The 23,412-nt window shown below is 36.6% G+C and overlaps 2 protein-coding genes across 5 annotated transcripts in view; one reads left to right on the top strand and one right to left on the bottom strand.

The window, feature by feature from the left end:
• LOC149813422 (thioredoxin-like 3-2, chloroplastic) overlaps positions 1–716 on the top strand; it is a 44,428-nt gene extending 43,712 nt beyond the window's left edge. The window contains exons 4-5 of one of the 2 annotated variants that reach the window (XM_089992087.1): positions 338–355; positions 433–716. In XM_089992087.1, coding sequence (XP_089848213.1) covers positions 338–355; positions 433–531 — 117 coding nt within the window. In that variant the 3' untranslated portion in view covers positions 532–716. Of the gene's footprint in view, positions 1–334; positions 356–432 lie in introns of both variants that reach the window. The other variant, XM_089992086.1, reaches the window with a different exon arrangement.
• Positions 717–3,074: 2,358 nt separating this feature from the next.
• LOC149813421 (amino acid transporter AVT1C-like) lies at positions 3,075–20,785 on the bottom strand. 3 transcript variants are annotated; one of them, XM_089991903.1, is made up of 14 exons: positions 20,400–20,587; positions 18,974–19,065; positions 18,462–18,672; positions 17,706–18,025; positions 17,049–17,263; positions 15,883–15,906; positions 11,708–11,888; positions 10,382–10,601; positions 10,113–10,248; positions 9,986–10,005; positions 5,744–5,889; positions 4,946–4,989; positions 4,790–4,852; positions 3,075–3,319 (listed from the first exon to the last, which is right to left on the bottom strand). In XM_089991903.1, the coding sequence occupies exons 3-14, from the start codon at positions 18,641–18,643 to the stop codon at positions 3,224–3,226; spliced, it is 1,647 nt and encodes a 548-aa protein (XP_089848029.1). In that variant the 5' UTR covers positions 18,644–18,672; positions 18,974–19,065; positions 20,400–20,587; the 3' UTR covers positions 3,075–3,223. The 3 variants fall into 3 exon arrangements, with proteins under 3 accessions (XP_089848029.1, XP_089848027.1, XP_089848028.1); XM_089991901.1 differs by lacking the exons at positions 3,075–3,319; positions 4,790–4,852; positions 4,946–4,989; positions 5,744–5,889; positions 20,400–20,587 and adding an exon at positions 20,739–20,785 and having other exon boundaries at positions 7,393–10,005; XM_089991902.1 differs by lacking the exons at positions 3,075–3,319; positions 4,790–4,852; positions 4,946–4,989; positions 5,744–5,889 and having other exon boundaries at positions 7,393–10,005; positions 18,974–19,035.
• Positions 20,786–23,412: the final 2,627 nt, after the last annotated feature.

Raw genomic sequence — 23,412 nt, 5'->3', positions numbered from 1 at the left:
CGGTATTGCTCCTTTATTTTGTCATGCTTCTCATGTTGTGTAAGTACTTTGATTGATTACCTTTGTTTCTTATTACTCTTTTCCTTCTCTATCTTAACGTTAGGCTTTAACACTGTTTTCATAAATAAGATCTTCCATCTGTCTTAATTGAAATCTTTTGCCTTTAAATGATGTGTAAACACTATTTTGATTCTTTTGCGCTGGAGAATTCTTGTCAGTTAAATAACTTTTTGCAAGTTCATTCTAACATTTTTATTAATTATGGCCGTAACTTTTTCCAACTTTTGTATGTTGTGCATATGTTGTTTGGTACATGGATGTGAACAAAATCAAGCAGAAAATGCCGACTATTCAGGTGAGTTTATCTCTAGCCAGTTGATCTCTCATTTTAGAAATTTTTATTTCCTCTAATTTGACAAATGCAAAATCTAGCTGTGGAAGGATGGCAGCAAACAAACGGAGGTGATCGGTGGCCACAAAGCTTGGATGGTAGTGCAGGATGTACATGAGATGATTGAGAATGTGTGCTAACTGCTAAGTATTTAATATCTGCAGCATGTGCCATAAAAGTGACCATTTATGGTCCACGTTTCCAGAAAACCAGGTTGTAAAATATATTCATCATATAATATCCGGGCCATGTGTTTCAATAGTTTGTGCTATGCTGTCTTCTTCTAGAGATTTATTTTGAAGGTAAAATTGCTTCGAATTTGCTATCCTTCATGGTTCTCATTTTTTCTGTTTAAATGAGATTGTTCTTATTTCTTGGCTTCTATTTCATCTTGCTAATCCTGATAATGCAATTTGCAACTGCAGCCAGATTTCGTGTGGAATCCATATCTCAAGATTTTTTGCACATAGGTACCTCATTTATGGTCGAGCTTCCTCAATCATTGGTTCTTAGGTACCTCATTTGTGTTTAGTTGCCAAAGTCGCTTTGGCTTGGCTTGCCGTACTTACGGTCGCTGTCCTGGTAGAGTAAAACTCCAGGGGCTTACCCCTCGCTCCCAGGAAGTTGCCTTGCTTTGGCTTGCACAAGGGGGTGATGCTTTGAAAATTTTGACTAAAGTGGCACGTTGAGGCTTTTGCATACCAATACAGTTACCCCAGATCAATTCCTGTAGCCATCTTTGGCAACTATGGTTTATCATATTCTTGATTAACCTAACGCCAGATTGGTGCAATGTAGCTTTTATCATATTCAACTTTGTTTCAAGTTTTGCGTAAATTTAATGGATTTGGATTTGTAAATTCGTCCTTTTCTGGCTTAGGTATGCAAAACCATGTTTTCCTTAGATTTGGGATGCACTAATAATGAGACCACAAAGACTTCCGCGTCCATGAGTCTCGTTGATTCGCTGCTCCTCGAGTCAAAGTGTCCCGCTTCCATTGTGCCTCTACCTCCTCGACGGAGGTTTCACTGGCGCAGTCAGCGAAACAATCCTCTTTGATGCACGGGATATGGGAAATCGTTGGTTTGGGTCCCCCCTTGTATATGGCATACTTCCTTAGAAAACTCAAACATGAAATATGATAACAGTATAACAGAACTAAGGGCTCAAATTAGTCAGGTCAGGGTGGATTAATAGTTGTAGGCTGAAACCTGAGGGTTGACTTGATCTTGATGATCATCTCATACAAGAATATACCTTCCCGAATGTGTAGGGCTGCAAAAGGATCTGACACAGTTTGGATCCTGCCTGATCCAAATCTGAATCCCAATAAGATCACACGTTACATTGAATCTGGATCTGGACATATATTAAGATACCAGGCCCAGCAAAAGAAACTGGAAATCAATGTTTTTACATGTAAAATGTGCAAATGTATTGGATTAGATCTGAATTTGAAAACAGATTCAATATAAAACATTAATCTGAATCCAATCCCAATCCAAAAATGATCCAAATGTGTAAATCTGAATCTGATCTTAATATCCTCTCGGATTGAATGATCGGTGTCTTAAAAGAAGTGTCATATTTGAATCAGAGGTCTGACCAAACCGGATCCATTTTCACCTTTACTAATATATGCATAAACGATCCATATATGGGTCATTTATAATGGATTGAAATGGTATATGACAGTTTGCTATTAACACCCGGTACATCTGTTTTTTAGATATTTTCAGATTTAGTGCAAAGTGCACTTCCTATGTAATAGTGTGCTTCCCGATTCCTAAGCGTTTTCCTGCACTATCCGCTCACTGCCTCCTCGCTTCTTATGTTTTTCATATTATTGAAGAGTCACTAGAATATGTTTACCAGCGAGATTTTAGTGGGTTTTTTTGTTTTTTCTTAAATCTCGTTGTACGGATGTGATCCACATGCTTGGTTTTATGGGAACGATGCATAAGCATGATCTTTTAGGACTTAAAAATCAAGAGCTCGGAATTCTCATAAATATTCAAGCATCAAAAAATCATATTTTTTCGTTGAAAATACACAATCCAACAGTCTAGCAAGCGGACCGTGCTGACCGCATCTGAAGGGCCAGATTCACACAAAAAAAGCAATAAAAATACTTAATTCACACTCCTGTAAACATATTCTAGTTGCACCTTGTTTCTATGTTGCTTCCTACTTCTCCATGTTTCTACTAGTTTTCATGTCATTTCCTATTCACTTTGTCTTTGGCTTCGTATCACTTCCTATGCATTTTCTTTTTTAGTTCCCACATGATTTCACAGCTGCTTCACAATCATATCCAGCTTCCCGCTTCATATCCTGTTAAGTCTGGTCAAACCATAACTGAATCATGAACTCTAAACCTAGACAATTTGTTACGTCTCACTTGTAAAATATAATGAAAACCGCTGATGGCCACTATACTAATTCATATTTATATCTTCAGTATACAAGTATAACTCAAATAGAAAGTAGAAGAGGAAAAACTCGTTCTATCAATTTCCCCTAGAAATTAGGATCTAACCTTGGCATAGCTATAAGCAGACAAGAAGGGGGGTGAGGGGAATGCAATGTAATGAGAGGAAAATCTTGAATGGTAAATAAGAGATATCTTTAGGAGTACATACACAAAACTTATAGGCAGATGAACAGCCTTTGTACAGGTAAAAAGAAATCTACATCTAATTTGTTGGACAAAAAATTAGGCCCAAATGAATGGTCTTTTCTACGAAACATATAAAAAATAAGTTGAGAGTGCCAATATATTATTACAGATGTGTGCACATGCACACGTTCAAGAGAGAGAGAGAGAGAGATCAACCCAGACTTTCTATGATTTTGGACACAGCAGAGTATGTACCCGAGATAGAGCAAGCAATCCCAATTGTGATAATCAAAGTGCATAAACAACCCTGCAAGTTAAATAAATATGTTCAGATTGATTTCCAAATAAAAAGAGGATTAGTAAGGAGAGGGAATAAGAACTTCAGTTCTTATATATTGGATGTTGTATGTGACTATAATGCATATATATTTGAAAAAATAAATGGATAACCCAATAATGCATATATATTGGATGTGACTCCTATGATGTATACTTCACTGTCTAGTTGGGTTCTCCATTTACTTTTTCATGGGATAAACATCCAGAGAATTGATGTTGTGGTTATAGAGGCAGAATACGTTTTTTTCAGAAAACTTCAAGTATTTCCAACTAAACCATTTCTAAAAAGAATCGGTATTGTAATTCAAGTATGAATTAATTGTAGCGTTCATGCTGCTACATGTTTTGGCTATGAACTAAAGCGATTGATTTCAGTAGGCATATAGATATTCAATAAAACTTGATGAGGTGTAATAAAGAAAAGTTGAAGTTAAGAAGCGAAAAGGATTTTGGATTATTAACTCCATTAATATAAGCATGCATCATCATCATAAAAACTCCTAATTCCATCAGAATAATCATGACAAATGAGAAGCAAAAACTCTAAAGACATGTACTGATGGATTGGTCCATATACTCAGGGAAGTGGTTTCTACTTATTGTGTCCATGGAGAAACTTGGACATTATGCAGCTGCATATTATCCCACATAATTAGAAGAAAGAAACCTGTGAAGATTCTTACCCTAACTTGAATTCATCGCCTATAAAACACATGGGACAAAATAAGCCATACTCTTTGGCACTTTTAAGTTCTAATATTAATAATTCTGGATAGTTAGAAATTCAGAGGGGACAGAAAAGGAGAATTGGCATTGATTGCCTACAACAAATGGTTAAACCTCAGGTTATGGCAAAAGATCTCCTAAATATTGCAATTATCTTTGTTTTTTCCTTGTGCATTTTTTCTGATTTTGAGGGGTTTCCCACAGGACTATTCTGTTGTACATGTTGGTGCATTTATATCATGTTAATGATCCATACTTTGAACTAAAAAAAAATGGTATGATCTCCACTGATCAATGGAAAGCAAGATGTGAATGTTTTTCACCTACCTATCTGTCAATTTCTGGGATTAAGTGCCCATTACATGAAGTTGAATAATCCTGCACAACAACAAAACTAGCCATTTGTCTAACTACACAAGGTTACAGTGTACAGAGGAAAAGGATCTACAGGAACTTTTTGTCCAGGATACAAGAACCTCCTTGAAACCAAATAAGAAATTTATCAACACTGAGTATTACCCATATAGTAGTTCTAGTATCTTTTTTTTTATAGCATAATTCTAATATATGGACCTATAAAAGATATGAAGTTAAAAACACAACTTTTTCAATAGAGACTAACTAATGCAGTCGAAATACAAGTCCCTTCTCAACTACGATCAGATATATCTTGGTAAAATTTTCCAAGACAACCATAAGAAGGAACATATACCTGTACCCAGGTGATCTTTCCCCAAAGGATGCTTAGAAAGCAGGCACATGGAAAAATCAAGGTCTGTGAAAACAGATTGCATCCTTAAATTAGTTTCCGTAAAATAATAAATCTAACTAAATACAACAATGAACATAGAACAACACTGTAACTTACAACGAGCATTGTTAGGAGGGATCCAATCAGAGCCATCACAAGACCTGTGGCATAAAACCAAATGATCATGAATATCTTCCACATTTATAAAATATTGAACTTTAGCTAATCAAATTTTTAGCTCTAAGATAAATACTCTGGATGCAAAAAGAATTAGCTAAATAGAACTGTAGGTAGATGTTAGATGTGAAACTATTTTCTATACTGCAGTTCAGCAATACAAGAACATTAATGATTCCAGCAAGAAAGCCATAAATGGTGTATCAATCATTAGGACAATAAAGTTTAGGCGAAAAAAATAGGCACTTGATCAATTAAAAACCATGACTAAAGATAGTGTGATCATTATTTGAGAAAGAAAAGATGAAATGCTCATAAAGCACATATCACTTTTATTGCTTTTCAACTATTTACAGAAACATTTTAGAAGCTTATGAAAACATAACTTGATGCCAGTGAACACTAAGTAAATTAGTTAGTAAATTGTTCAGCTCATCTCTAAACTTGGCAACTTCAAATTCTAACCAACATTTGCAAAATGGAGACAATTATCTCCACAAACAGCTGATTCCATTTTAGATGTGTAGCATATCAATTAATTAATTAATCATCTGGAAAGCATCACCCTAAGATGGAAAAAAATACTCTTTTCATATTTTTTCACAAAAAAAAGGATAAGAGAAAGAAAACTTCTTATCCAATACTGTTTCCAGAAATGAGATAAGAACTAGTCTAGAAAAAGTATATAACTCAGATTTTTGCACAGTTAACTCAAGCAGTTAAAGAAATCAAACTTACCAAAAAACGGAACAGTGAGAGCCACAACCAAGGTGGAGATGACAAGCACAGTTCTAATGAGGATTGCATACATGTGAGACTTCAGATGGTTTGATGGTATCAACTCTTCCAAACTCAGAGCGACTGGAGACATTGTCAATGCATATGTGCATTCTGGTTAAGGAAAATAAGACAAGGAGACTAGTCCACCCCATTTGAGAGCATGAACTTTGCATGAATGCAACAATCATTGTGCAGAAACATGAGAAAATCTATGAACATTCAGGGATAATAAGAATGACTGACTTTATACAGTAAGCATATACCAAATTCGGCACACTCTCTTTCCCGATATACACACATTTGCACATGCACATGCAGACTGCAATGTACTTAGTCCAAGATATACTCTAGAAAGAGAAGTAATGTGGCAATTTCAATGGAAGAGATAGACTAGCTTTTCTAATCTGAGCAATGGTCATTGAAATAATGTGAATTCTATGATTTGTCTTATCTTATGCCTCTTTCATAAAGTAACTGGGAATACAATAATCTATGAACTGTTAATATACTCAATAAGTTACCAAATATTAGTCTCATGAGACAACCGTCGTTTTACTGAGAAAGATACAAAAAGATGAGAGGGAATAAGTTGGACTTTTGCAGTGTGTGCTGTTATAGCAGCATTGAGAGAGAGAAGAAGAAATAATGGAACTATGAGATAACACAAAAATGATATAGGTATGCATATGCAGGTCTCATCATGATCAAACAGACTCCACAGGAAATGCTTGGAAAGTCAAAGGAAAATGGCCAAAAATATGGGCAGCTACATTATCTAATAAAGAAAGCTAAGAAGGTGATAGGGCTAGATATGACACCCATTATTAACTTTATAGCTATGTCACACGGACTCGGCTAGGGGGTCGACGCACCTGCATTGACACGCCCCGACACGGGTGCGGCTTCGGACACGGTCAACCAAGTGTCGGACTCGGTCAATACACCGGGGCCGAGTCCGTCCACATTTTGGACTCGGTGGGCAAAAAACTAAAAAAAAAATTGATTATATATATATATATATAGTCGTGTCCCCTAATGGACACAACTTTGATCGAGTCTTATATATATATATATATATTTAAATATATATATATATATATATTTTTAAATATATATATATATATATATTTAAATATATATATATATACATATATATAGCCGAGTCCCCGTGTCCAAAATTTTTTAAATTGCACCGCACCCGTGTCGCACCCGTACCCCCACCCACATCCACACCCGCACCCATGTGACATAGCTTTATAGGATATTGGACAAGGAACCATGCATAGGATATCCTGAACTTTGCTCAGATTGTGTAGGAAGAAATGAGCAATTTGTATCTTATAATAGAAAGGAGTGACTCAGATCATCTGTAGAAATAAATGGGAGAACTAGAAAGGTCAACCTCATGCAGATAGTGTTAAAGTTGTATAAACACACACACACACACACACACACATATATATATATATGTGTGTGTGTGTGTGTGTGTTTATTATGTATATGAGTATATCTACTATATTTTTCTGTATTGTAATAGGTAATGCCCTCTAGGGGCATTTTGGTATTTTCCCTAATTATATTAGGTTCTGGCCTCTAGGGACATTTTATATTTTCTTTCTTTTTTATTTTTTTTTGTCTTTTTGATATAGGCTAGGGGCTCTATGGTCATTAGCTATGTAGTCAAAAGCCCCAACTAGGCACCAACTAGTCCGCCTAGTCGGTCTAGGCATAAGTAAAATGCCTGGGCTTTGCAATTTCTAGGTAGGTACCTTAAAAGGTACCAATTTTGCCGACTAAGGTGCCCAGTCGGCGACTAAGCTGCCCCCACCTACGCAAGAGGGCAGTTTAGTCATTTATTATTATTATATATTTTGTTATTTTTTGTATATATAATTATATATATGTGTGTGTTTGTGTGATTTTTTCTGTGAAATGATGAAAACATGCTTAGTTATTTTATATATACATGTATATGTGTGTGTTTGCTTTTGGGATTTTTTCTGCCAAACATTGAAAGCATACACAGTTAATTTAAATTGATTATGTTTTTTATATATGTTGTGTTACTTTGTTTCTGATGAATTTTTCTATAAAAGCCTGAAAGAATATTTAGTAGTATGGATTATGTAATATGTTATTTATATATGTATGTGTTATTGTGCTTCTGTAAAAGGCTGAAAGCAAATTTTGTTGATTATACTGAATATGTTATGAATAATTCAATACAACAACAACAACGCCTTCATCCCAAACAATTGGGGTCGGCGATATGAATAATTCAATATATAATATATAAATATATATATGTGTGTGTGTATATGTATATTCTGGTTATGTATATTAATATATTTTGTGAAATCATGTGTAATTTTGTACTTGTGTGATGAAAACTTCTTATTAGTAAAAGAATTAAACATATTTGTATGCATATTTTGTATATCTTTTTATATTTTAATTGGGGTACCGACTAGTCCTGCATAGTCCTCGACTAGTCTTGTTAGGGGTCTACCAACTAGGCACTGTGTAGCGCTTTTGACTACATAGGTCATTAGACCATAGAGTCGTTGGGATGCTCCCAATGGTCACATTTCTAACCGTTGGGAGCTCCCAACGACTCTATTGGGAGTTCCCTTGGCCCTTTGTGTTGTATATAAAGGGACCTCTTGTCCCTATTCACTCTATGCTTTCTCAAGCATATTTGTTATCAATAAATCCTATATTTCTACTTGTGTTTTTAGCCCCTAAGTGGCTTGTGTACTTGTGTTTTTGTATTGACCCATAAGTGGTCTTGATTGTGTATGTTCTTGTGCTCTTGTATACCCATAAGAGGCACACTTGTATTCTTTTTCTACTTTCATTACAGATAGAACAAGCTGACAACAATATCCCCCATGCACTTTGCCTTTCTTTTGGTTGCAAAATAGGAACCCCTAATAAAAAATTTAAAATTCAATTTGAAACTAAGTATAATGAACCCTTCTTATAACATAATAAGAGGGTAAAAGACAAAAAAGAAGACCATTTGGTACTTAAATTCCACTCATAGTTTTCTAAGGCTTATAATGCCCGGAGCACACCTAATCATGTTCATTGGTCATTCCCACGAAAGATTAGTTATCATCATGTATACCATTTTGACCTTCTGCAAAGAGAAATGTTCCTTCTGAAACTACTCTCTGTTGGTACTGTTCTGATTTCACAAGCACAAACTAGGGTTACTCAGGTTGATTTCTAACAGAAATTGGCAGCAAGCCAATAAAATGACAAATTTTGCATGACCTAAAAAAGCATCATGTGATGTTGCAGATAAGTAAATGTAACAAGGCAGAGATAACAAAAATTTGTGCTCTGTTGCCAGACATCCTTCAGCAAGCATATTTTTTGTGACAATCCACGAACAAACCTTGGACCCTGGTGAAACCAAGCTGACCTGCCACTAAATGCTGATTCAGAAATTAACAACCAAGCCACTGATAATGTGTGACCAAGCATGGGGAAAATGCAGTGTAGCATGTACTAACTACACCAAATTCTACATGGAACACTTCTGTTTACAATGTTAACACTTGCAAATAAAGCAAAGACAAACTCCAATATTTTGGATTTCTATTCTCACTAATCAACCATAAGTCTAATGTCTGGAAAGGTGTAGCAAGAACCAATTAGCATTGATTAGGCAAGCTTATTACCGGCTCAGCATGCACAGCAGACTTTAGTTGAACCCTCAAGATAGGTGTGCCACTATGCACTGAAAAATGCTATTTGAGACCAAATTTTCCACATGAAACTGATTGTGCAATTCAAATAAAATATCTAAATTTACCCAATTCAAGATTTTCAACATCTTTCTTGGACAAGGTTTATTCAGAAAGTAGGAAAATCATCTTAACTGTTGCAATGCAGTTTTTTATTCATTGATTTCAAAAACAGAGGTGCGCTATAGGTTCTCTCATATTTTTCTATGCCGGATAAGGTAAGAGGAGATATGGTTGAAGAAAAATAGTTGGATATTATCAATCTCAAGTTGAATACTTTGTTGTATAACTGAACACAAATTCAAACTCAATAAGATTTCTTAGATAACCCTCACCATAACATGTTGACTAATAAGAATAACAGAATAAATAATGCTGAATGCACACGGTTACATTAAACATCCTAATCAGGTAAAATCCTACTCAAGATAAGTTGTGTGGATATTTTGTGAATGGGTTCACCACCTGCAAAAAGAAACATGAGCAAATTGATGACTTGCTAAAACAGAACAAACAGTTCTAAACATGTTCATAGATGTAGAGAAAAAAGTAACTACTTTACAATTGCATACCGTTGTCCAAACTGCTATCTTGGATGCAACAAAATTTTGGGGCATGTTCAATGTGAACTGTGAGTCAATTGATTCCCCAAACATGGTGTAACCCATGAAAGCAACTACAGCATATAAAAATGTACAAATTGCAAAGCTGCAAGTACAAGTTAAATGTTTTAATTTCACATAAGAGTGGAGAGAATAATATCCAGTAACAGAACAAGAACAAGATAAAGGCTAAAAAATATAGATGAAATTGAGAGGCTGAAGCAATACAAATATGACACCTTGTCAGAAGAAAAGCTGGATACTGACTGGGTTTCTTCATTGAAGAATAAATATTTGGGAAGACAGCATGCCCGGAATAGCAGTATCCATAAAGTCCAATTACAACAGGGAAGTTAGTGAGGCTCAGAGCGGTCCCTTTATATTGAAAACCAACTTGATCAACCAAACCAACCCAAAACAAGCAAAGGGCAACCAATATTGACGCAATAACTCCCCCAGCTGAAACAAAACATCAAAGACCTCGTTTAGCAAAATGAACTAAAAGTCATGCCAACAACAAACTTGAATGTTTTTGAGAAAATAACTTCCATTACATGTAGCATCTACTTCGTCTATTTTTAGTTTCATTCAGTTGCATAGAAACCAGACTTGCAGTGAATATATCACTTAAATTCTTTGGAATGCAGGACTTAGCCAACATTATACCAAAACCAGTAGAGGAACAATTTTTGACCCGCTGCATCCATAAAGCTATAGAGATGATTCTGCTTCATGAAAAGCAGTTAATCAATATGGGACAAAAAGGTTTGTCCTTAAAAACTCAGACTGGCCAATGCATGTATTTCAAGCCAAAGTGATTCAGAGATTTGCCAAAAAGAGCTGACAGCATATCTGGCCGCATATAGTTGTCTCACCTTTTTCAAACTCTAACAACCAAATTGCAAGTGTGTTTTCCTAGAAAAAGTTAGTTGGAATATGTAAGCAACCAATTGAGATTCACTGATCTCTTAACTGATCTTCTATGTGCGCACAGCCAATCACAGCATTTCAAGAAGGTCCTACCTTCTGTTTCTGTGGGGCCCATGGAATGCTGCCATGTGATGATCTGTGCACACATAGAGGACAGGTGAGGAGATCAGTGGATCCCGATCGATACAACTGGGATCCACTGATCTCTTAACTTATCTCCTATATGTGCACAGCTAATCACAAAAGGAGTTTTTCCTTCCAGATTCTACTCTCCCATAACACCCACCAATTTAGTTTTCTATGCAACCATCCTACTTTTCGAATATGGGCAAGAGTTAGGCCTACTTTGGAAATTCATCCCATGAATAATTGTATGCATCCACTTCTGATGATCATTCGATAGAATACTGGTTTATATACTTGATCGGGAAAACAAAAAAGAGGAAAATGGGAACATGTCAAGACTTCCTATAAACACAATGTGCTCACTCCAAAGGCACAAGTTGGCTCAATCCAATGGCCTGCCTAGGTTTGGTTGGGCCACAGTCATGGAAAAACCGGCCTCCAGCAATGGAATCCTAGTCCAAGTCTTTCTACAATAATTCAACACCAACAAGCAGGCATGGAGTGCAAACCTGAGATGTAGCTAAGTAGGCTCAGATCTCGAAGCCAAACGGTGGGGAGGACGGCAAGGCAGGTCATGACAGCGAACAGGTGGTGGCCGTCGAGCTGAAAACCACCTAGACTCAAATGTGCATTTGGGAAGAGCGAACTTAGGTTATCGCTCTCAAGAATTATGTACTCCACGCAACAAGCCTGTCAGCAACAAACCAATGAAACCAGCATTAAAAAGCAGCAACAAAGTGATAGTGAATAGTCACTAAAAATGTTAAGCAAAACTAGGTGGCTCCATCATATTGGGCATGATCGAAGGCCGTCCCTATGTGATACAATTGAACACTATGTTACATGGACACTTCACCTAAGTTGAGGTATCGGTGTCAGACACTTCCTGACAACAGCACTGACACATCGTTTTTAAAATTAGAAGTGTCCAAAAAATTGGACATGCGTGTCGGGTGTCTGACACCTTAAATTGTTTTTGTACACGCCGTGTCCAAGGAGTGTCCATACAAGTGTCCAGTTTCTTGCATAAAGGACAATGGTGTCCAGCTTTATAGACACTAGGGTGTGGAAGATACTTATTGGGAAGTATCCATCATGCGTTGACACTCCCATTAGTCTTGATGACTTGTTTTAGACTTTTTATACTTACAATCTTACATGTTCATAAAACAGTAACTTATCAAGGATCAAATTACAAATGGGAAAGGAATGTGCATTTTATATTTTATGGCTTTGTTTGCACAACTATCTCTCTCTCTCTCTCTCTCTCTCTCTCTCTCTATATATATATATATATATATATATATATATATATATATATATATATATATTGTCGTGTCCAAGTATTTAGTTTTTTAAAGGCCCGCTGTGTTCGACACCGACACCCGTGTCAGTGTCCAAGTAACATAGATTGAAAGCATAGAGGGAAGCACCTAATTGCATATATGCCTCAAAGAGTCAGACTACTCATCTTGGACCACACAAATGCCCGGTCTTGATGCTGGGGGTTCTCCTGCCAAATGTGACTTGACTGATCCAGGTATAGGTCCCAGAATGACAGATAAGGTCAGGCATGATCCATTGACAGAGGTAATTGGCATTCTGTCCTTGCAATCACCTTATTTCAATGTTCCAGCCAAAACTTAACTAAGACAATGATGTAACAGGCTGATTACTTCAAAATATGATAACCATTCCTTTTAGAAGACAATGCAGAGATTGGCAGATTGCTTAACTGTCACATGCACATAACACATACAGGGATTCGATATGGACACAAGACACAAATACACACAATTTTTTTGAAACTAGAAAGTAAGGACAGATTTTTTTAATATTTAAATTATAAAAAACACAATTTTGATATTTTAATATATATAATACATTTACTATTCAACATATTATTAAAAATATTATGGCATGCCCACTTGTTGTGTCACTCCCCTAGACATGGACCATGTATAATGTGTCCCTGTGACAGTTTCTAAAGAGTCTCATATTCACCCGACCCACTTCCAATAAAACCAAGGAATTTTACCTTTTCTTCTTCCTTTTAATTTTTTTTTTGGCCCTTTTCTTCATCTCTCTTTCTAAGTGATGTGTGAACTGGGAAACAATTCCACCATAAGAACTTGGAATCCATATCACGGTGAAGGTAAGATAACGTTGTGATTCTTGCATTACCTTTTGCTACAATCACACCCTTCTTTTTTTTAACTTTAACCATGTATTAAGCATCAACTATGTAACATGGACACTTCTAAAAGGGCAACACGCCCGTGTTGCATCTGCACCGATATGGGTGCAACACTTGGACACGGCTTCCTATGTCAGGTAAAGTTAACCACACAGATCCAATTCTGTTCGAAAATGGGTTCATAACCAAACCAAGTCTAGTTTTATCTATATTATATATACACACACACACACACACACACACACACATATCTGCACCCCCACACCCATGTCTTTTGAAAATTTTGTGTTGCACCCTCCGCACCCACACCCGTATCCACATCTGCACCCGCACCTATGTGACAGAGCATCAAATGAAACCTATGTTACACAGACCCTTCACCTAAGCTGAAGTGTTGGTGTCAGACACTTCCCAACACCGACACGCCATTTTTAAGATTAGAAGTGTCCAAAAATTTGTACACGCATGTCAAGTGTCCAACACCTTAAATTGTTTTTGGTCACGCTGTGTCCAAGGAGTGTCCATACGAGTGTCCGGTTTCTTGCATAAAGGACAGGGGTGTCCAGCTTTATAGACACTTTTGTGTTAAACAAAGAAGTATTGACTATTCTACGGTGTGGAAGATACTCGCTTGGGAAGTATCCATAACGCGTTGACACTCCCATTATTCTTGATGATTTGTTTTTGACTTTTAGTACTTACAATCTTACATGTTCATAAAATTGTAAGTTATCAAGGATCAAATTACAAATGTATATTTTATGGCTTTGTGTGCATAACTCTCTCTCTCTCTCTCTCTCTCTCTCTCTCTATATATATATATATATATATATATATATATATATATATATATATATTGTTGTGTCCAAGTATCTAGTTTTTTAAGACCCGTCGTATCTGACACTTCTTCCCGTGTCAGTGTCCAAGTAACATATAATGAAACCTAACCAAGCTCATGAACCGCACTTGGTTCTACAAACGTTTGGGTTTTTTGCCACAGAGGTCCAACATTTCCACCTGATCATAGAACTTGGCATTCTCCAACTGTTTAAAATTTTGCAAGACAAGAGATGATCATATTGAAGAACATATTTTTTCAATGTTAAACTGCATCTGAATGCACACTATGCATCATGGAGATTTTACACCCCCAAAGCACCTGTGCGGCTGTGCTACATCTGCACCTGCACCTGCAGGTATGTGACATAGATCCAAAATAGTCCAAGTTTAAAAAAAATTATATTGTATAATTGCAAATGCATTATATAAATACATATATTACACACATGTATGTGTGTGTATGAATAAATCATATATATACATATATATGTGTACCATTGCACCCAAGCTTTTTGAAATTGCCATGTGATACTCTTTGCACCAGCACCTGCACCTATGTGACACCGAATGCACCCTGAATGCACTTTGGATTGAAAATCCAAGGATCGATCTCAAGATTCTCATACTACTGGCCCGATGGGACAAGAATCCTTGGTTTTGTATTGGAAATCTCTATCCCCTGCTCAAATTGCTCCTATCCACCCAGAGATCCATCCTCAGATTTATGGTTTGAGGAATTTGAATGCAGCCTTGCAGCCTCAGAGCTTGAATTGTGTTACAAGCGACCAAAGCAGACAGGAAAATGCCCATTCATGGGCCAAGAGTTCACAATGTCCTAGGGTGCGAGAGGAAGGACTCAGGGAGGAGTCTACTGCATGAAAATTGGTAGATGCAGAGAATGTGCATCCATATTCAAATGGCTTGTAGGAGCTAGCCAACCAATCTTGATGGTGTGTCACCCCAAGCCTCCAGAGGTCAGTTTGAATGGTAGGGCCCTATGAAGAGCCTTCAACAATGGCAAGTGAGTTCTGACCAAATTATAGCGCAATTCAAGGCTGAAATGAGTCTCAGATGCCAACAAAAACGGACCCCATGCTCCACTGCATCTGCAAAGTTTTATCTAGTATCTGAAACCCACTTGGACAAGGAGACCAAGTTGAAGTATTTATGACCTCAACTTAGATCCAATTCTGGTTCAGCAACGCACACATCATACATGTGTGTGTCTATCTATGCACAAATAAATAATGAAGGAGAAGGCCTAATCCCTCAAGGTGAGACTTGGTCAACCCACTTTGAGCAGACCTGACAAAACGGATTTGGATCTGATCCATGTCTGGCCCATCTACAACTCTTGGTCAAGACAAGAGTTTGATATTTAGATATTTATGGTGCATTTGGTTCATAGAATTGAAAAAAGCCCGTGGAATCAAATCGAAAAATTGTTTCAATCCGCAGTATCACGGTTCCAAGAAAAAGAGTAATGTGCATTATAGTGCCTATGAATGCTCTTTCCTTAGTTTTTCATGGTTCAATGATTCCACATTTCCAGGTAATTCAGAAAACAAAATTTTCAATGCGACAGAATTCCATGAACCAGACACAGTGTTAGGTGTTTAATATTATGAAGGGTGAAGTTATACTTACGTACAATTCTGCATACAAGATTATCTGCATACAAAAAGAAGACACATTAGCTTATGGGATCAATTATAAAATGCATGAAAGAAAACTTTGCAACAAATAAATAAAAGAAAATGTGCATAGTGTCCATATGGTACTTTACTAACATCGGAGAAACCATGCAACAGTTACAGCAGTGGAAAGAAAAAAAAAGTGAAATCCCAACTACAAGGGAATGCACTAAACGTGGGAGGCAATCAGGTCTGTGATGGTCCCCTTACTCTCCAACATGCTGATCAATGAGTGCCACCACTACTGCATGTACCACATTCCATATCATCTGGTGGCATACAAGATAAACAACTATCGGTCCCTCACTGAGTTAGAAAGTAAGAGGGCCAAGGATAGGTTTAATGTTCTGAAATGGATATTGGTGGGTTCTTCGGAGAGTTGCAATTAAACATGAAAAAATGATTTAAGTGCTAAGAGTATATTCTAGTAAAAGGAAGAGGTCAAGTTCCAGCAAGTCATCTGACTATTTTAAAGTTCCAGATGTCAGAAAAATCTACATGGAGAATTCTTTGAGGTCCAAAAAATGTGGTAAATATGTTAACGTCAACTACATAAAAATGATCACTAGATGCAAGCGTGCAGCAGCATGAACAAACAAACACATCATGTGTATCATGTATGGGTGTGTGTGCGTGTGTATGAGAGAGTATGTGTGTGTTAGACTACGGAGGATTACTTAATGTGAAAAAAGATGGAGTTGTTAATTTGGGCTACATGCAATGGGATTTGAAACTAGCAATTTTGGTACCGTAAGCCACCAAGGGGAAATAGCCTGATTTGATGTTTAATAACTGTAAAATGCAAAATGTATAACTAATGTCCCTGATCAGTGTCACTGATTTTCACTGGCATATCCTTATAACTATCTGTAAATACTGCAGAAGTGCCAGTGCATGGATCATCCATTCATCTTTCCACCTGCCGCTGCAATTATTTGAAATAAAAGTTTGCATAACAAAAGAAACTAATGTTTATCTACCACCAAGTTATGCTCATCTCTGAGTGTCACCATCAGGGAACTCCAAACTGTCACTTATAACAGTTGAAGCTTGCAAGCATCAGGCTACAGTCTTAAAAATAACAGCATATTTTCCCATAAGAAAAGAGAAAAGACTCACAGAGATGAAAAAGCGACCAGCGGTACCGAACGCAGCCTGGCCGATATCAGGGTAAGTCTGAAGCCCAGGTTCACTGTCTAAGCAGTAGCGGAGAAGGATCCCTGTATAATATGAAAGAATCCCAAACAGAACCAACACCAAGAGCCCAAGCCACCCTCCTTCCTTGATTGCATATGGGGTAGAAAGTATTCCTACCCCACACAGAACATTTATTCCTGCACATAAAATAGCACAATGAAGATATATCAATCCCAGATCATGAGTAACTGATCATTGGTCCTCACACCACCCAGAGGATGGCATGCATCTCATGAAACATTAATTTCAAACATTTTGGTGGCAGCTACAGGATCGTTCAGTGAATTAGAAAACATGTAGGAAAGGAACCTACTGTTGATGTCCATAATAATCAGTCGGTTCAGTGGTGTAATTGAATATCATTGGCCAGAAGAAAAGATGATTATATTTTCAAGAAAAACAAAAAAAAAAGTAGAATTGTGAAATCAAATTATGGTGGTTAAAACTGCAAATCATTTATCTTGAATAACTTGGTTGTTTCCGGAATTAGTAAAACCCATTTATCACTGGTTTAAAATCGATTTGTGTGGACTGCACTAGTCAACCATTTATTTAAAATAGCATTAGAATGATGAGTACCATTGAGTACTGCCTGGCCATAAGTGCACTCAGGATTGACTGGCATCTCATGTGATATCTTTGTTTCTTTCTTATCATGTATTGCCTTCTTTGATGAAACCCGTGTAGGTGCTGGAGGTATGAGAGCATGAGAATCTTGCTCTTGCTGATGTTCAGATCTCGTTGGCAGTAATGGCTTAACCAATGAAACAAGTATTTCAGGAGTATGCATTCTTTGAAGTGAACTTGATAAATAAGCGCTGCTCAATCGGGCTAAATTTGGAGTGCCCAAAAACCCGATATTTGGAGAAGCTACGGAACTGTACATATCGATGGATTGCCTGCCCAGTGTGATCATACAAAGAATACTAGTTTCAAAATTCTTACACATTTTGAATTTAAACAAAAACAACTATATATATATAATTGGTTCATCTAAATGCAGGAATCAGCTAAATCAATCTCAAACATCTTTGTCTCTGTCCCATCAGGTTAGGATTCAAATGAAAAATTAAAACAAAGAAGACAGTGTCCTCACATTCTATATCGGTCCACTTTTGGTGTGGATTGTTAATATGAACTAAGTGACCACTAAAACCAGCCAGGGGAGTCTGAGCTGTGAAGCATCAGTTTGTATGTCCAAAATAGAAAACTTTTTCCCCAAACACTCAAGCACCAAAATAATGTTGGGTGTGACAGGAATTGCAGCCCTCAATATCTTCCGTGCAAAAGAATTTCATTTCACATAACACCATTTCAAATTAGAAAAGATTATACCTGTAACTTTGTGGCCATGGTGTATTATATGAATTAGGTAGTGTCCTCTGGGGGCTATCAGGTGGAGAAGAATCCAAAGAATCTGATTCATCTCCATCTCCACTTTCATCAACCTTCTCAGCAACACTTTCCTCATCATCACTCTCACTGTAAAACCTCTGGTCTGAACATGACTTCTTCATGTTTCCCCCGATAAGCCTTCTGCTGAAGTCTGGAAAAAAGGCAATGGCTATCAAGGCCTATGTCTTCATAGTGGAATTAATACTTTTCAAGCACCAGAACTCTATCTTTCAATGCTCAAAGGTGGAACACATGTAAACATCGATAATGAAAGCAGCAGTAGCTTCAGAGAAAAGTGAATTGCATATCAACCCGCCCAGCAGATTTTCTTCCCTAATCTCAAAATATGGCAAAAGGAAGAGGTAGACTGTGGATAAAACTAAAGTGGAGAAATGATGGATAACAAAAAATAATATCTGCAAAAACAATTTAACAAATATAGTAAGGATTACCAGAATCCAATAGCAGCAGTATCAGAACACTACCCACAAGCAGAAGTTATGATTCAGCCTCTCTGGTGGAACACAGCAACCATGAATCAGATCTACAAGGTTAGAGAAACAGAAGCAGCTTATGAGTACCCTGGATATTTCTAGCATCAATGATCTCAAAGGCAACTGAATACCTTGATAACCTCTAAAGGGAAAAACATCCAAGGGCTTACCAAAATTTAGCATAAAATTTGCCCGACAAAGCAGTTGAAATTTTAGTTCAAACATGACAAACGAAAGTAACAATAACAGCAAAATCCTTAAGGACAACAGCAACCATATCATAAGAATCCTTCAACCGCCTATTTACCTTCTCAAATATCTTGTTAGAAAGGTCTTCCAAATGGAATAAAAGAAGGAAAAATAGAAAAGAGATTGAGATTCTTAGGATTGGATCATGTCAAGTACGAAAGAAGAACTGTCTGACAAAGCCAGATTTATGTGTTTTGAAAGATAAACAATGCCTCCCTGCTTCAACAGAAAATGTTGAAAACTCAAATATAGAATTTCAGCGAAGTATCAAAAAGCAGTAGCTGCTGATGCAGTTGCAAGTTTATTAACAATAAAAAAAACTTTCAAAAAAGCATAAGAAAAGCTATAAAATCAGATAATTGAATCCACTAAATTCCAGTCACTGTCGAATTTTCAGCATTCAAAACTCACTGCCTCTAAAGAACGATCTATGAATACCAAAATAAATTCATTATTCTCAGCGACACGGACTTTAAAATTTCCGGCAACTCCAAAAGAGTTCTTAATGTAACAGTCAAGAGCTAGGATCTACCAAATTCAAATTAACATTAGATCCGATTCAGAAAAGGAAAAAAAAGAAAAGAAAGAAAACGCGTCAGGCGACAACGTCCATCAACACCTCGAAAAGCCTTCAAAACAGAATCAATCGCAGAAAGGACTTCAAGACGGGATTCTGAAGAAGAAATCTTCAGATTTCTAGAAAATTTTCGATTTTTCGCAATTTGATGCCAAAAAAAGATCCGCATGAGAGAGAGAGAGAGAGAGATCTTCGATTCTGTTTTTGTTTTTTAAGCAAAGGAAGGAATCTGTAAAAGTGACTAGAAAGTAGCAACTTCGAGAGCAAAATGCGCTGTGATTCTCGACAGAACGCACAAAGAAGATCAAGTCTTTGCAAAAAACAACTCATCCATCTTCGATTTTGTTTTTTTTTTTTCTTAAGCAAAGGAAGACGTACGAATCAACAAAAGTACGCTAGAAAGTAGCATCTGCAAGATCAAAACGCGGAATGCTTCCTATGCAAAAACAACTCATCCAACCCAAAGAAACTCTCCACGCCCTTGGGGACAATATGTGGACCAAATCTCACAGAAACTCAAGAACCATAAGCGGAAACAAGAAAAATATCGGGATTTACCGAATTCACTTCAAACTCGTGTTTTTCTCTGTTTTTTCTTGTTAATCCTTCGATTCGATGGCTCGCTCTTCCGCAGGGAACAAAAGAGACGTAAAATCTAGAGGAAGGAAGAGAAGGAGAAGAAGAGAATAGCGTCTTTATTTCGCTCACTCTGAGGGATGAGATTGGAGCGTCCTCTCGTAGCTACGCATCACATTTATTAACAAAAGAACAAGCAATAAATGAAAAAGGAGCGGAGGGAAACAATTCGCAAATCGACAAGGAAAACAAATACAAAACACGTTAATTGTTTAATGGGGATGATTAGCGATGACGTGGGACGTAAGTATAGTAGTACACCTTTCGGACTCCCTTTCTGTCCTTTCTACCCTAATCTGGAATCTGTCTCGCAACAGAGAGAGAGAGAAAGAGAGAGAGATGGGGATCTTCGGATACGGGTTTTACCTTTTTCACTTTCCTCTGAATCTCCGAGAGAGAGAGAGAGACTTTGAATCTCCTCCACATCTCTCTTCATACTTTTGGGAAAAGAGAGATTTCCGACAGACGGGATTCCCAATGGACCCGGTCCCCTTCTTCTACAAACTAAAATCTTGCTCTCTCTTTATTACATATAAAGAAGTCATTTCAAGACGACGTTTGAAAAGCAAGTCTCCAATCATTTTATTTTAGTTTGACGGTTTCTCACAACATCTTGGCCTTCTTTTCGAACCAAAAAGTGGTTTCTTACCTCGCGTGGAGACGGTCGTTAATCTTTATTAAGGGTGTCAATGGGTGGAGTTGGACTCGGACCCTAGCCCTACCAAACTCTATGGAGTCAGGTTTTGGTGATAAATAAGGAGGTTCGAATAGAATCCAAGTGGAACTCAAAGCTTCCAATTAATATATGGAGCTGGATATGGTTTGTGAGCTTTCATTAAGATTCACAATCTTTCAATATAAAAAATATAAATTTAGTAGGTCCGGTCGATGTAATCCTTATAGGATCCAGGTATGGATTTGCTTACAGTGGGTCTGATTGAACTCAGATCTAAACCTGGTATCATGTTAGTTTTCAAAAAAAAATTATCAAAAATAACTTCAAAATCATATCAGAAATTTTTTTTTATATATAATGATTATAAGGTTGATATGTCCATCAACAATAATAATTACCAACTCAAAAAGTATCCAAATTACATATTCAGAATAAAAAGAAAATGCAAGATGAAAAATACTTCAAGTAACTGAGTCTAAGTACACGACAAATCCTTTGCAGCAGTCCCTTAACCTGCAGTTATAACCAAGAGAGAGAGAGTCTACAACTCAATAAATTTTTATTTATAAATTAGACACGACCGTTACAACTCTAGTGAACTTTAAACTCATAATCTTACTTTAGTTTGCTAAGTTCACACATTATTTATGAATTTTATCTTTCTTTATTGTTTCTCTATTCTCATTCTCAAAGTAGACGTTCACATTCTACTCTAATTGGTTATTCTGAAAATAGCTTCATTGGACATTAACTCATGTAGACAACTCAGAGTCTACACTGTTGGTTAAACATATTAACCACTCACAACAACATAGTCCAAACATACCCAAACTATGGACTCACAATTACTGCAATTGCTTGTCGGTTGCAAGCTGAGAGCCTCAAAATACTCATCAAGCTAACCAAAAAGCTCGAGAGGTTATACCTGCCCCCAAGGTGCACGAGGAGCTATACTTGCCCCCAAGGTTTTCGAGGAGCTATGTCTGCCCCCAAAGTTTGTAGTTCATGCTACATCCTACATGTGTTTATTGGACAATATTTTTAACCTCGATTACCTAGAAATTCCTAAGTAAATCTTGAGGTATGAATAAGGTACACATACCTCAAACAATGCCGTAGACTATGTCTCACCTAGTAGAGTTCTTTATCATGCTGTGTATTGATATCCTATGCACATTATTCTTTCAACTTTCACTTATTGATGTTAGTGCATTATACAATAATCAATGTATGCTCACTAACTACTTTTAACATTTACACAGATGTTACATATCTAAGGATAACAACCCACCACTGAATCAACTTATTATGTCACGACACTTACAATGCTCACTTCTAAGGTTTAAGCGTGACCTTCTCAGGATAAGTCCTATCTTAAAACTCTGAAACTCTACTCTTATTTATCAAAGTTAAACATCAACATTTAGCAACATTTTATATACATCAATGTCATGATTTTCTCCATGTAAGATACATTTATAATTGAAATCACGTCATAAATCAAAGAACATGTAATATGCGTTAATATTTCTAAGTATCATATTGAACATCAAAATTTTGGATTCTTATGCATGCTATTCAGTTATTCTATTCAAAAAAAAGATAACACTAGCATACTTATAACATATGGAATCGCATTGCAAGATGCCTAAACCAACCATTATATATTTTATTTAACAAAGGAAGAATTTGCAAATGTTTACTTACCTAGAACATTTAAATTCTAAGGAATAACCTTAGTCTTCTCACAAATTATGATCTGAAATAGAAAAAAAAAGTTGCATCATCTGTTAGAGTCTCATCTTTATGAAAATTTATGAAAATACCCTTAGGCTTTCATGTCAAAATCTGACTCTATTTTCTCAAAGTTTGTCATCATATCCTCTGCTAATGGATCTAACTCGAAAAGAAGAATCGAAAGATCCAAAAATCATTTGAATATGATATCGAGGTGAAAAGTTATGTCTAATCTACTATTCAGGCATATCAAAGGCAAAATGGTTTTTTTACTTTTCGACCATCCCTGGGTTCATAGAACTTTTTCCAAATTCGTTTTGTCTTTACACCACACCTAATACTCTAGTCCAGATTTAGTTTAACTGGATATATTAGTTGAGTTTCAGATTCAGATCCAATCTTACTCTAATATGGATTAGTTAAGTTTTCAAACATAAACCCAACTGGATCCTGGATCTGGTACAATCGATTCAAACCTTGCTCATAATAGGTTTGGTATAAGTGTGGTGTCAATGATGAAAA

Source organism: Nuphar pumila, chromosome 16, assembly GCF_984573655.1.
Source record: "Nuphar pumila chromosome 16, dmNupPumi1.hap1.1, whole genome shotgun sequence".
In the NCBI taxonomy this organism is placed as follows: Eukaryota; Viridiplantae; Streptophyta; class Magnoliopsida; order Nymphaeales; family Nymphaeaceae; genus Nuphar; species Nuphar pumila.
This window is presented reverse-complemented; position numbering and strand designations above follow the sequence as displayed.